Source organism: Mauremys reevesii, linkage group 3, assembly GCF_016161935.1.
Source record: "Mauremys reevesii isolate NIE-2019 linkage group 3, ASM1616193v1, whole genome shotgun sequence".
In the NCBI taxonomy this organism is placed as follows: domain Eukaryota; kingdom Metazoa; phylum Chordata; order Testudines; family Geoemydidae; genus Mauremys; species Mauremys reevesii.
The window spans coordinates 164145400-164158436 of NC_052625.1; the positions used below are offsets into that span (position 1 = coordinate 164145400).

At 43.5% G+C, this 13037-nt stretch overlaps 1 protein-coding gene across 11 annotated transcripts in view; it reads right to left on the reverse strand.

Annotated features, from left to right (window-relative positions):
* Positions 1-13037, reverse strand: part of LOC120402303 (muscular LMNA interacting protein) — a 160362-nt gene that overhangs the window by 16804 nt on the left and 130521 nt on the right. For 8 of the 11 annotated variants that reach the window (XR_005597125.1, XM_039532834.1, XM_039532839.1 and 5 more), the window contains one exon: positions 12187-12375. The exons of 2 other annotated variants lie outside the window; for them this stretch is intronic. Coding sequence is in view for 7 of the 9 variants with exons in the window: in XM_039532834.1 (XP_039388768.1) it covers positions 12187-12375 (189 nt within the window). In the remaining 2 variants the exon portion in view is untranslated. Of the gene's footprint in view, positions 1-12186; positions 12376-13037 lie in introns of those variants that run through there. One more of the 11 variants, XR_005597130.1, reaches the window with a different exon arrangement.

Sequence of the window (13037 nt, forward strand, 5' to 3'; positions counted from 1 at the left end):
TGGTTATGAAAACCAACACCCCAGTAAAAGAAAAAGGTTCTCTCGATCCCAAAGGACCAAGCCCCAGACCCAGGTCAATATACATATCAGATCTTACCCACAAATCACGCTGTTGCCAGTCCTTTAGAATCTAAAATCTAAAGGTTTATTTACAAAGGGAAAAAGGTAGAGATGAGAGGTAGAATTGGTTAAATGGAATCAATTACATACAGTAATGGCAAAGTTCTTAGTTCAGGCTTGCAACAGTGATGGAGTAAATTGCAGGTTCAAATCAAGTCTCTGGAGTACATCCCCCGCTGGGATGGGTCATTCAGTCCCTTGTGTAGAGCTTCAGCTTGCAGCAAAGTCCCTCCAGAGGTAAGAAGCAGGATTGAAGACCAGATGGAGATGATGCATCAGCCTTATATAGGCTTTTCCAGGTGTAAGAACCTCTTTGTCCTTACTGTGGAAAATTGCAGCAAAATGGAGTCTGGAGTCACATGGGCCAGTCCCTGCATACTTCGCTGAGTCACAAGGCGTGTCTGCCTTCTCTCCATGGGTCAATTGTGTAGCTGATGGTCCTTAATGGGCCATCAAGCAGGCTAAGCAGAGCTAACACCAACTTGTCTGGGATATCACCCAGAAGCACATCACCAACTTGAAATACAGACAGTATAGAGCCAATATACATAACTTCAACTAAAAATGATACATGCACACAGACAGCATAATCATAACCAGCAACCCATAACCTGGTCTTAGACACCTTATATGATCCCCTTTACCTAAGATTTGGTGCCACTACAGGACCTTGGTTGCAACCCATGTTCTATATGGTCCCAATTTATATCAATAACGTCACACTTGGGCAGGGGACCAAAGCTGAACACAGGCAAGCAGCATGGGGACCAGGGCAGAAGCTGCAAGCATGTAGCAGATGCACCCCTGCTTCCTTGCTTATCCTTAGGTGGCAAACTGTGGGAAAGTTTAGAGTGTTGCCCCCACTTCCATAAGTGCCACACGACCTTTTCACATTGCTTTTCTGAAATTAGCAATGCTCCTGCCCCTGGGTTCACTCATGATGCTTGGGGTGTTCTCTCGCATGTGTGCTTGCCTAGGGTCACTGAGAAAGTGATAGGTATGTTACCAGCTGTGTATTTTAATGTAGTATTTCAATGCTCTGTGTGTAGTTGACAATAGTGCTTCTGTTTATTGTTAGTTATGCCTCTCCAGACATGACCTTGAGGAACACTCCCTGCTCCCCAACAGCAGCAGAGCATCTGTGCCAGAGAGGAAGCAAGGAATATATGTTCCAGGAAAGAAAAGAAAATTATGTGTACAATAGGGACGCCATGGAGAGGCTGATAAAAGTTTTGAAGCGTCAAACATTGTCCAGCCTCTCGTAATGGACCAGACTGAGCAGATGCATGCCCACCCCCCTCCCCTTCAGCACATTCAGAACTCTTTCCCATGCTCTCCACAAACTCCCCACACACATTCCTTTCTGCTTTCTGGCACTTTGTGCTTTCCTCTACACTTCACCCCAGCAGACAGCTTTTCAGACGAAAGCTGGACTTATGCTCAGCTCTGAAAGTCAGCCCCCCCACTCCTCCAGTACCTTCTCCCACACCAAGAATCTGTGTGTGTCTATGTGTGTGCATTTGGTGTTTTGGTTTATTTGGCAATAAAAGCAAAGTTTTTTGACTCATAGGCACTCTATTTGTTTCCATGCAAATTATGATAGCAGATGGCACCTGCAAATCAACACGCACTTTTATCCATTCCTTACATTGAATCCTAGGTCTTAACAATCACAACTGCTTCCTAGCATACCAAATTTAATTAACCATTGCAGTCCCAAGCATAGCAACAAACATTACTAGTTTTCATCTTTGAAGTGTTACCTCAAGGCATCCCTGATTCTTATTGCTCCACGTTGGGCCCCTCTAATAGCCTTGGTATCTGGTTGCTCAAAATCAGCAGCCAGATGTTCTGCTTCAGCAGTCCACCCCAAGTAAATTTTTCGCCCTTCCCTTCACAATATCACGCAGCGTGCAACACGCGGTTATAACCATGGGAACATTTTCCCCATTAAAGTCTAACCTGCCATACAGGTATCGCCAGCGTGCCTTTAATCAGCCAAACACACACTGAATGGTCATTCTGCCCCTACTCAGCCTGTTTTTGAACTGCTCTTTACTGCTATCCCTTTCTGCAAAGCTATCCACAATTGTTGAACTGCTCCTTACTGTTCAGCCATGTACGACTTCATGAGCCATGGCATTAAGGGGTACACTGGGTCTCCCAGGATCACTATGGGCATTTTGACTTCCCCTGTGGTGATCCTCTGGTCTGGAAAGAAAGTCCCTGGTTGCAGCTTTCTGTACAGGCCAGTGTCCTAAAGATATTGGCATCATGCACTTTTCCAGACCACCCCACACTGACGTCAGTGAAATGCCCATGGTGATCCATAAGCGCCTGCAAAATCATGGAGAAGTACCCCTTCCGATTGATGTACTCCATTGCAAGGTAGTCCAGTGCCAGATTGGAATATGCGTGCCATCTATCACCCCGCTGCAGTTAGGGAAATCCATTTCTGCAAAGCCACCCACAATTTCACACACGTTGTCAAGAGTCATGGTCTTTCACAGCAGGATGTGATTAATGGCCTTGCACACTTGTGTTAACATAGCCCCAAGAGTCAACTTCCCCACTCCAAACTGGTTCGCAACTAACCGGTAGCAGTCTTGAATCACCAGCTTCCACACTGCGATTGCCACATGCTTCTCCACTAAGAGGGTAGCTCTCATTTGGGTGTCCTTGTGCTGCAGGGCTGGGACAAGATCAGCACACAGTTCCAGGAAGGTGGCTTTCTGCATCTGAAAGTTCTGTAGCCACTGCTCATCATCCCAGACCTGCATAATTACGTAATCCCACCACTCTGTGCTAGTTTTCCAAACCCAAAAGTGACGTTCCACTGTGTTCAGCTGTTCTGTGAATGCCAAAAGTAATTTAATGTTGCTGCTTTCCATGTTGGACCCTGCGTCAGGCAACTGTGACTGCCGTTGCCTTCATAACTTCAAGATTAACTCCACTGCTATTCACAATGTGCTAGTTATAGCTAGCAGAGCAGAGGAGATCAGTGTGGGATCCATTCCTGCAGATAGATGTGGCAAGGCAAACAGAAAACAAGGGATGTTGAAAAATGCCGCGAACTGAAGACAAAAGCACATGGAATGCTGGGACGGAAAGCAGTGCATCATGGGGCATTGAGCCCGGACCCATGATGCTCCATGATCCCCTGCACCTTCACACAAGACCTAGCGGCAGAAGGGGGAGAGCTGCACTGTGGGATAGCTACCCACAGTGCACTGTTCTCATTGCCGATGCAAGTGCCGCAAGTGTGAATACGTTACGCCACCAGTGGAAGACAACTGAACGCACAACAGCAATTTTCTTTACACGCTTTTTTATCAGCGACCAAACTCTGACAGTATAGACATAGACTTAGTTTCTTTGTCACCTCCAAAGTAATTTTGCTGGATTACAGAAAATATAATATTGATAAAAACACATGCCTACCAGGGTCCGGAAGTTAAACTTCAACATTTAAATATCAAAGTTCAAAAGAGAGACACTCTCACCTATAACAACAAATAACTTGTATGATGTCAGGAAAAAAGAAATACTTTTCCATGGCAACCTTGAAATGCAGTTTCCATTCATAGCAAAGGTGATGTTAGCAAATAGGATGTCAATTCCTGTTATGATGCCGTGAATCAGAATTTAAGCTCTAGTGGGTAAACACTGCTGAGTTCATTACATTATCACAGTGGTGCAGTGTGAAAAACACTTACAGATTCCTTTAAATAGTCTCCATACAAACTAAGGTCTCAATCCTGCAATTAGTTATGGCAGACAGATCCCTGTGTCCATGCAGACACTCAATGATTTTGAAGGGGCTCTAGTCAGGTTCAGGGTGTGCGAAGCAAGTTGCAGGATTGAAGTCTCACACATGCCATGTGACTATAATCACAGTCTAAAGGTTTGTATTATATGTTGACCCTGCAACCTTCACTCACATAAATAATATCTGTGTAAAGGCCATTTGTCTGAAAAGGGTTTTCAGGATTGGGGCAAACCCTTTTTCAAATTCTCTACATGTCTTTGAAGAGCAACATTATCCCAAATCAAATGTTGGGATTTTGCTAGTAAAGATATTAATTGAAAGGGAGATTTTCACCGGTACAAATGGGAGTTAGACGCTCAACTCACATGGACAAAAATTCAAATGGGAGTTTGAGAGTCAGTGAGAGCTGGGCACCTATGTCACGTTCGTGCCTGTGAAAATCTCCCCTGCCAGACACACACTCCAATTGCTATTTCATCGCTTTCTCCTCCAATATTTAATCCAATATTGTCTCCATATGAAAAGGAGCAAAATGAGTCTGTTGACAGAACTACTAGTGGAATCCCCCTTTTAACCTGGGACCTGGGAAGTAGTGGATTGATTCGTGTATACTATATCAAGAATAGAAAAAATTTTAGAGGATGTAAAATCACAGTGGAACCCAAGGGAGGATCCACAGGAGGAGGGTTTTCACTAACAGAAGGATCAGCAGCAAAATGCTGATCTCATAGCACCTCCCCTTGGCTTCTTGACTCACCAGTTACTTTGCATAGCAGAGGATTACCTCTCTTGTATTAAAAAAGGGGTGTCACCCCAAACTGAATAAAGGCAATCCAATGTCCTAGGCTCACCAGGACATGCAGTCACCGATGACTCTACTCCCACAGCCTTCTCTAGAGGTACAGGGGCAGCAGAATGGACCCCCTTTTCCATTCCAGAAGCAATAGAGCAGATGTTCCACTGCCACCCAGAGAGGCCTGGGTGACAGTAGGGGATTCTCCATTACTTTGTCTAGTAACTGGATTGCATCTGCTTATATGGGTGGGCTAAGCCAGCTCACTATTCTTCTCCAGCCATGCACACAGTCCTCTCTTGGGCGGTGGGGACCCCCAGAGTGTACGGGGAGATTTTGGCAAACCAGTAAAGTGCCTGAAATGACTATGGCTTATTGTTAAAAGCAACCTATTAAGCAGTCTCAGCTTGATGAAGGCAGGAGGGCGGGGTTTTGGGATGCCACAGAAAGGGCAACTTGACCCCGCGTCCTTCCTGATAAGAATTGTGTTGAAGTTACTGATATGTGCATTTTAAAAGAGCAGGATGTGCCCCAAGAATGTCTATTGGGGTCTCAAGGCTGCAAACTCTGGAAAAACCCTCACCTGGTTAATCAGTAACCAGAAGGAACCTCTTGCTTGACCATTGAAACTGCTTGCTTAACAAGTTCTCTTTAAGGGACATGTCAGTCTATTACTAATGTACAAATAAGGGGGAAAAGCTTGAGATAGTTGGACTCGTTTGGGGACTCTTTTGGACTCTTTTTGGACTCTCCCTCTGGACACATCTTGCGGTCCCCACCAGCAGACGGAAGATTTGGCCACTGGAAGCCTGCCGCTGTGTCACTCGAGAGCCACACTCAGCTTTGGTAATAATCAAGGGCGTTTTACTAACTTGTTGCGGACGTGTGTAAGCGCTTGAGACTAAGTAAAGTTTAGCTTTAAGTGAAAGCACTCTTGTGTTGTCCTGTTTGTGCCAGCCATCTATCGGTCGGCCGGCCGTGTCTCCCCTGATTTATTTCCTGACACCTCCTCGCACAGAGTAAAAGTTACCAAGAGCTTTGGGTTAAAAGAACCCTGGGTAACAAGAGCAGTGAGCAAGGACAGCTCACACCTCTCAGAGCTGTTTCCGGCTCTCTCCAGGCATCACTGCATTGGTTACACTCAGGTCACACATATGAACTTTTTTCCCCACAATCACAAGGATCAGAAATGTGGTGGTGGGAGGGGGGGTAAATGAAAGCTGAAATTCTGATGTAATCACATGACTCCTAGATTTGAAGACTTATGCACATGCCTAAAGTGCTGGTGCCTTAATCCAGCCCTGATATCACTTAGGAGGGAAAGAAGAAGAAAAGAGAAGCAGATATTACAAGTAGGGATAGCAATAACCTTATCTTACTTGTGGTCTTTTAAGATACAGGAGCAGTGATAAGAACAACAATGCTGGAGGGCAGCCAGATCAGAATCAATTTATCTAACGTGGGAAACCCATCTTTATTTAGGACTAGCTGCACAGGGATGGAATGAAGGAGCAAAGACTCTTTCCACCACTTGCACCAGTCTGTGACAAATACAGCCCCTGCAATTTCCTGGCATTAGAGCCAAAAAACCCTGTAAAATCTGTTATGAATTTATCAGCCTAAAAACTCATAATCTATTATTATATTGTACGAATAATAACTAAATCTGTATTGCCTGTGTGTCTGACTATCAACTAAGCCCCAGTCCTGCTGCTGGATCCACATGGGCGCAGAGATATATTTGCCTCTGAAAATCCAGTTAGAGGATCAGAGCCTAAAACAGAATTAACATGGCCTCCTGCCTGTCTAATCAACATATTATTAATCCCTGTATCTTTTTTGCTAATGTATTTCAGATAAAAACACCTGCTGTCTGCAGGTGCCCTGAGTCTCCAAAGGAAGTGATAAACACTCTAAAGATCACAAAAACCTAGCAGGCAGATACTAATCCACAGAAAGTGATCATCCTGTTTTTCATAAAGCTAACTTAAAAGGAAATTCCTTTAAAATAATTTTTAAATAAATGTTCAGAGTGAAGAATGGCATTCACTGAAATATGCTGCATACTTTCAATTGTGTGTTCAAAGTACACCTCTACCACGATATAATGCGACCCGATATAATACGAATTTGGATATAACGCAGTAAAGCAGTGCTCCGGCGGGGCGGGGCTGCACACTCCAGTGGATCAAAGCAAGTTCAATATAACGCAGTTTCACCTATAATGTGGTAAGATTTTTTGGCTCCCAAGGACAGTGTTATATCGAGGTAGAGGTATATATTTCTAAATGTTTCCAGGAGCTTCTGGCAGTGAGTCTCTCTAATGGAGAACCTGCTGAAACAAAGTGCAACATATACGAGTCTAGTTTCAGAGTGGTAGTCATGTTAGTCTGTATCAGCAAAAAGAATGAGGAGTACTTGTGGACACAAATCAGACGTCAAGAATTATAACATTAAAAAACCAGTCGGAGAACACTTCAACCTCCCTGGTCACTTGATTACAGACCTCAAAGTCGCAACACTCCAACAAAAAAAACTTCAAAAACAGACTCCAACAAGAAACTGCAGAATTGGAATTAATTTGCAAACTGGACACCATAAAGTTAGGCTTGAATAAAGACTGGAAGTGGATGGATCATTACACAAGTAAAACCTATTTCCCCATGCTAATTTTCCCCTACTGTTACTCACACCTTCTTGTCAACTGCTGGAAATGGGCCATCCTGATTATCACTACAAAAGTTTTTTTTCTCCTGCTGATAATAGCCCACCTTAACTGATTACTCTCATTATAGTTAGTATGGCAACACCCATTTTTTCATGTCCTCTGTGTATATATATCTTCCTCCTGTATTTTCCACTGCACGCATCCGATCAATTGGGTTTTAGCCCATGAAAGCTTATGCTCACTATATATGAGTCTAGAAATTCTTCCTTTGGATACTGACCTGCTCTTCAATATTCAGTGGCCAAGTTAATTTAAATGGAGCTGGATTGCAGTAGAAGAGATTAACTGAGCTAGAGTCTGACTATCTTTAGAATATGCTGCAAGAGCCAGCTTTTTGCCAGAATTTTATTGATGCAACAAAAATCTCACGCTCTGTTATTCACAGACACAAAATACTTTACAACAAAGGCAAGCAAGTACAGTCTCATCCAAAAGCTGTTAAATTCAATGGACAAAGTACTGTTGACTTCAGTGGGAGTTAGGTCAGGCCTCTGGAGCCTGGGCACAGAGAAATAGCATAACCCACAACAAAACTGTCCATGAACAATGACGTGTAGTTCTAATTTACTGTGTTCAGCATTTTGCTATTGCAATGACGGGCATTGCTGAAATGCCTTTGGTAGGCAGATAGCACATAGAGCAGCAGCAATATTTCACATCATCACTGCAACCAAGCAATGTAGAAATTTAGGCCCCAATCCTACAAACAGTAACGAACATGTTTAACTTTAGGCAGGTGAGTAATCTCTGACATCAATGCAATTACTCAGGTGTTAAAAACATATATAAGCGTTTGCAGGATGAGGGCCTAACAAGGATGCTTATCCATATAGTAGCTGTAGTACGGTAGTTAAAATATTCAAACGAACCACTGCAGGTATTGTTAGCTCTTTTGATGGATTTCTAGAGATTTAAAATAAAAATAACTGTTGAATGAAAGGTTTCATGATGAATGAATGAATGAATGAATCGATGAATGAAAAGAATACAATGATTAAGAAAAATTATGCTGGTGACAAATCTTTAAATTGACAGGAGTTTTGCCTGAGACAATACTACAGGATATAGTCCCATGGAGCATAAATTTTCAACTTTATAATAATAGACTCTGTACTATGTTCTTAACTAAAGGAAATAATGAAAAACAAGGAAGTCTATAATAGCAAGTATCCAACAAGAATGGATGTGCTCAGTGAAGCTGCTTGTTCTTTATATTGTGACAAAATGGCCAATGTTGGTATGGTGGGTTGAGCTTTTCTTGGCAGGGGGGCTAGGACACCACCCCTTGCTCCTGGTCTTGGAGCGCCAAGGGCCCTGCTAGTGGCCCGGGAAGGTGGTAGAGAAGGGAAGCGGGGAAAGGGTCTGGGTTTGCTCCTCATTCTGAGCCCCAACCCCTCTCAACCACTGCAGGTTTCTTACTCTCTTCCCCCTTGAGTAGTGTTACCCTCGGTCCTTGATGCTGGGGGAGGAAGTCTCCCTGCTCTGCTGTGGCAGGATCTCCCTTCCTCCAGTTCTCTTGTCTTTCAATTCTCAGCAACACACCTCCATGCTCCAGTCCTCTCTCCTTCCTCAACTTTATTAGGTTCCTGACAGGGCCTTATTTGGCTACAGATGCTCCAATTAACCTGTAGTAACCTTCCCTAGTCTATAGGGAACCATGCCTTAATTAGCCTAGGGCTTATATATCTCCCCTCTTCCACTGCCCCCGACCCTGCTGTATCACAATATTAATAAGGATTTTGAGTTGATTACCTATGTCTCAGGAACATCCCTCTTTCTTTTCAAGCACAGGGTGTCTTACACTCTCTAGAAATGCCTTTGGTGTTGATTAGTGGTGGCAAATTCCCATTTTAGAACAAAAGATTCATTCTTCTGCTATGGCCGTATCATAGAATCATAGACGATTAGGGTTGGAAGAGATCTCAGGAGGTCATCTAGTCCAACCCCCTTCTCAAAAGCAGGACCAACACCAACTAAATCATCCCAGCCAGGGCTTTGTCAAGACAGGCCTTAAAAACCTCTAAGGATGGAGATTCCACCACCTCCTTAAGTAACCCATTCCAGTGCTTCACCATCCTCCTAGTGAAATAGTTTTTCCTAATATCCAACCTAGACCTCCCCCACTGCAACTTGAGACCATTGCTCCTTGTTCTGCCATCTGCCACCAATGAGAACAGCCTAGCTCTATCCTCTTTGGAACCCCCCTTCAGGTAGTTGAAGGCTGCTATCAAATCCCCCCTCACTCTTCTCTTCTAAAGACTAAATAAGCCCAGTTCCCTTAGCCTCTCCTCATAAGTCATGTGCCCCAGCCACTTAATCATTTTCGTTGCCCTCCGCTGGACTCTTTCCAATTTGTCCCCATCCTTTCTGTAGTGGGTGTCCCAAAACTGAATGCAATACTCCAGATGTGGCCTCACCAGTGCTGAATATAGGTGAATAATCACTTCCCTCGATCTGCTAGCAATGCTCCTACTAATGCAGTCCAATATGTCGTTAGCTTTCTTGGCAACAAGGCACATTGTTGACTCATATCCAGCTTCTCATTCACTGTAATCCCCAGGTCCTTTTCTGCAAAACTGCTGCTTAGCCAGTCGGTCCCCAGCCGGTAGCAGTGCATGGGATTCTTCTGTCCTAAGTGCAGGACTCTGCACTTGACCCTGTTGAACCTCATCAGATTTCTTTTGGCCCAATCCTCCAAAATCCTTTTGGCTGTATGAACTGGTCATTAAAATTGTTCCCTTATGAAGCAGCAACCTCGAAAATATCTCACTGTAAATTACTGAGGCCTGGTCTACACTATGGGGTTAGGTCGAATTTAACTGCATTAGGTCGATTTAAAAATGAATGCATCCACACAACCAACCCCATTCCGTCGACCTAAAGGGCTCTTAAAATTGACTTCTGTACTCCTCCCCAGCGAGGGGAGTAGCACTAAAATCGACTTTGCTGGGTCAAATTTGGGGTAGTGAGGACACAAATCAACGGTATTGGCCTCCAGGAGCTATCCCAGAGTGCTCCATTGTGACCACTCTGGACAGCACTTTGAATTCCAATGCACTAGCCAGGTACACAGGAAAAGCTCCAAGAACTTTTGAATTTCATTTCCTGTTTGGTCAGCGTGGCAAATTCAGAAGCACAGATGACCATGCAGTCCCCACAGAATCATAGAGCGTAGACTGTTTCTACGCTCCCCCTATCATCTGTGTCTCTGAGGTTATCACAGATTAGAAGGTGAAAAAAATGCACTCGTGATGACATGTTTTCCGAGCTAATGCAGTCCTCCTGCATTGATAGGGCACAGCTTAATGCATGGAGGCATTCCATGGCAGAGGCCAGGAAAGGACATGATGAAGCATCTGTTGGGGGAGCAAACAGACATGATGATGAAGTGTCTGTTGGAGCTGCAGGAAAGCCAACAATAGCACAGACCCCCGCTGCATCCACTGTATAACCGCCTACCCTCATCCCTATGTTCCATAACTGCCTCACCCAGACGCCCAAGAATGTGAGGGGAGGGGGAGGCTCTAAGCACCCAGCCACTCCACTGCAGAGGATGGCCAAAGCAACAGAAGGCTGTCATTCAAACAATTTGATTTTTAGTGTGGCTACAATAAGCAATGTGGCCTTGTCCTTCCCTCCCCCCCCCCCCTCACCCCACCTGGGCTACCTTGTCCATTATCTCATTTTTTTAATTAATAAAGAATGCATGATTTCAAAATAATAGTTATTTTATTTTGAAGGGGGGAGGGTGGTTGGCTTACTGGGAATTAAAATCAACAAAGGGGGTGGGTTTGTATCAACGAGAAACACACATAACTGTCACACCAAAGCCTGGCCAGTCATGAAACTGGTTTTGAAAGCCTCTCTGATGCACAGCGCGCCTTGCTGTGCTCTTCTAATCGCCCTGGCGTCTGGCGCAAAACGATTGTCTGCCGTTGCTTTCACGGAGGGAGAGGCGACTGATGGAATGTACCCCAAACCACCCGCAACAATGGGCACTGGGAGCTTAACCCAAATTCCAATGGGCAGTGGAGACTGCAGGAACTGTGGGATAGCTACCCACAGTGCACTGCTCCGTAAGTCAATGCTAGGCATGGTAGTGAGGACGCACTCCGCCAACTTAACGCACTTAGTGTGGACATACACTGTATAAAATCGATTTCTAAAAATTGACTTCTATAAAATTGACCTAATTTCATAGTGTAGACATACCCTGAGTAAGTAAAAATGTCTGGAAAGTTTAGCAAAACTTAGATCAGCACATTTTCATACTTGTGTTTTTTTAAAGCCTGTATAAATCTAACTAAGTGAACAAACAATCACCAATAATCCTTATGGGAATCTCAAGATTTTAGTTTCCCCTGAAGAAGAAACTGTGATACAGCATAAAGAAACAGCCCCCACATGCTCTTTTCATCAAATCACTTTTAAAGAAATGCAGACTGTATGTCTCAGGGCAAGGATAGGATTAACTTTTATGTCATATTGGGTTAAGCCTTTTGGCCAGTTTTTGTCTAATTCCATCAGGGTAAATGAAAAGGTGAGAGGGAGTAAGAAGCTTCAGTTTAGATATTCAGAAGTATTTAGACACTTAACAGCCATTGATTTCAATGAGGGTTAAGCATCTCCTGGGCAGCTCACCTCTCCCAACATAGGGGTGTGGTCTAAAGCCACAGCTGAACTCCATCCACTTGTAAAATTTATTTTCCAGTGCAGCAGAAGAATGCTGAATTACATCAGACATAACACAAGACAATAGCAGCACCGAAGGCTCACCTTATTATACAAAGCGTTGTGACTGTAAGGCCTATAAGAACTCTCATGAACATCACATAAGATGGAAGACAAATGACTGAAGGGCCCGGGGGTTAGACAGTCAGCATGGCAGATAGACTGTGGATGTAATTGGGACTTAGTTGGAGGGATCAATTTAGTCGGATATAGAGGATGGAGGGGAGCGTTGTCCTAGAGAGAAGAAAAGCATATAAAGAGTTTGATTAGTAAACAAAAAAAGAAGCCTTGTGCAGAAAAGCAAATTGTCTTCTTGGTTACTTCACTGCAGCTCCACTGATGTTAATATGATTGCACCAGTGTAACCAAGGTGGGAGTTGGGCCAGAATAAAAGCCTAAATAGTCTGGAGACTTTTTGAGGTGGGATGCCTTGGTAGCAGAAGTGCTCAGAAAACAAACAATATTTGACAAATACTGTGATGTTTTTATTTCTAATCATTTTCGTTGCCCACCGCTGGACTGATTTATTATACAAGAGAAAAGTTAGAGTTAACCAAATTTATATTAGGTAATATAAATTTAAAGCATACACAAAAACTTTCCATCCATTTTATTCTGAATGTTTAGTGTAATTACATTAGGGAAGGTACACGCACATGAAACTTCCCTCCTAAATACTTTCAGCTTTTTAGAGTAATCAATAAGACAGAAAATGGATTTTACAAGCTCTTTTCAGCTGACACATTTAAGATCACTTGAAATGATTCTCAAAACATTTTTAATAAAAAAGTTAGAAATGGATGCAGGGGGCTATTCTTTTCTGGCAAAATCTTAATCATGTTTTGCCATTGCTTTGATAAATCAAAATCTCTTCATCTGCTCTCCTCCACTTCCAG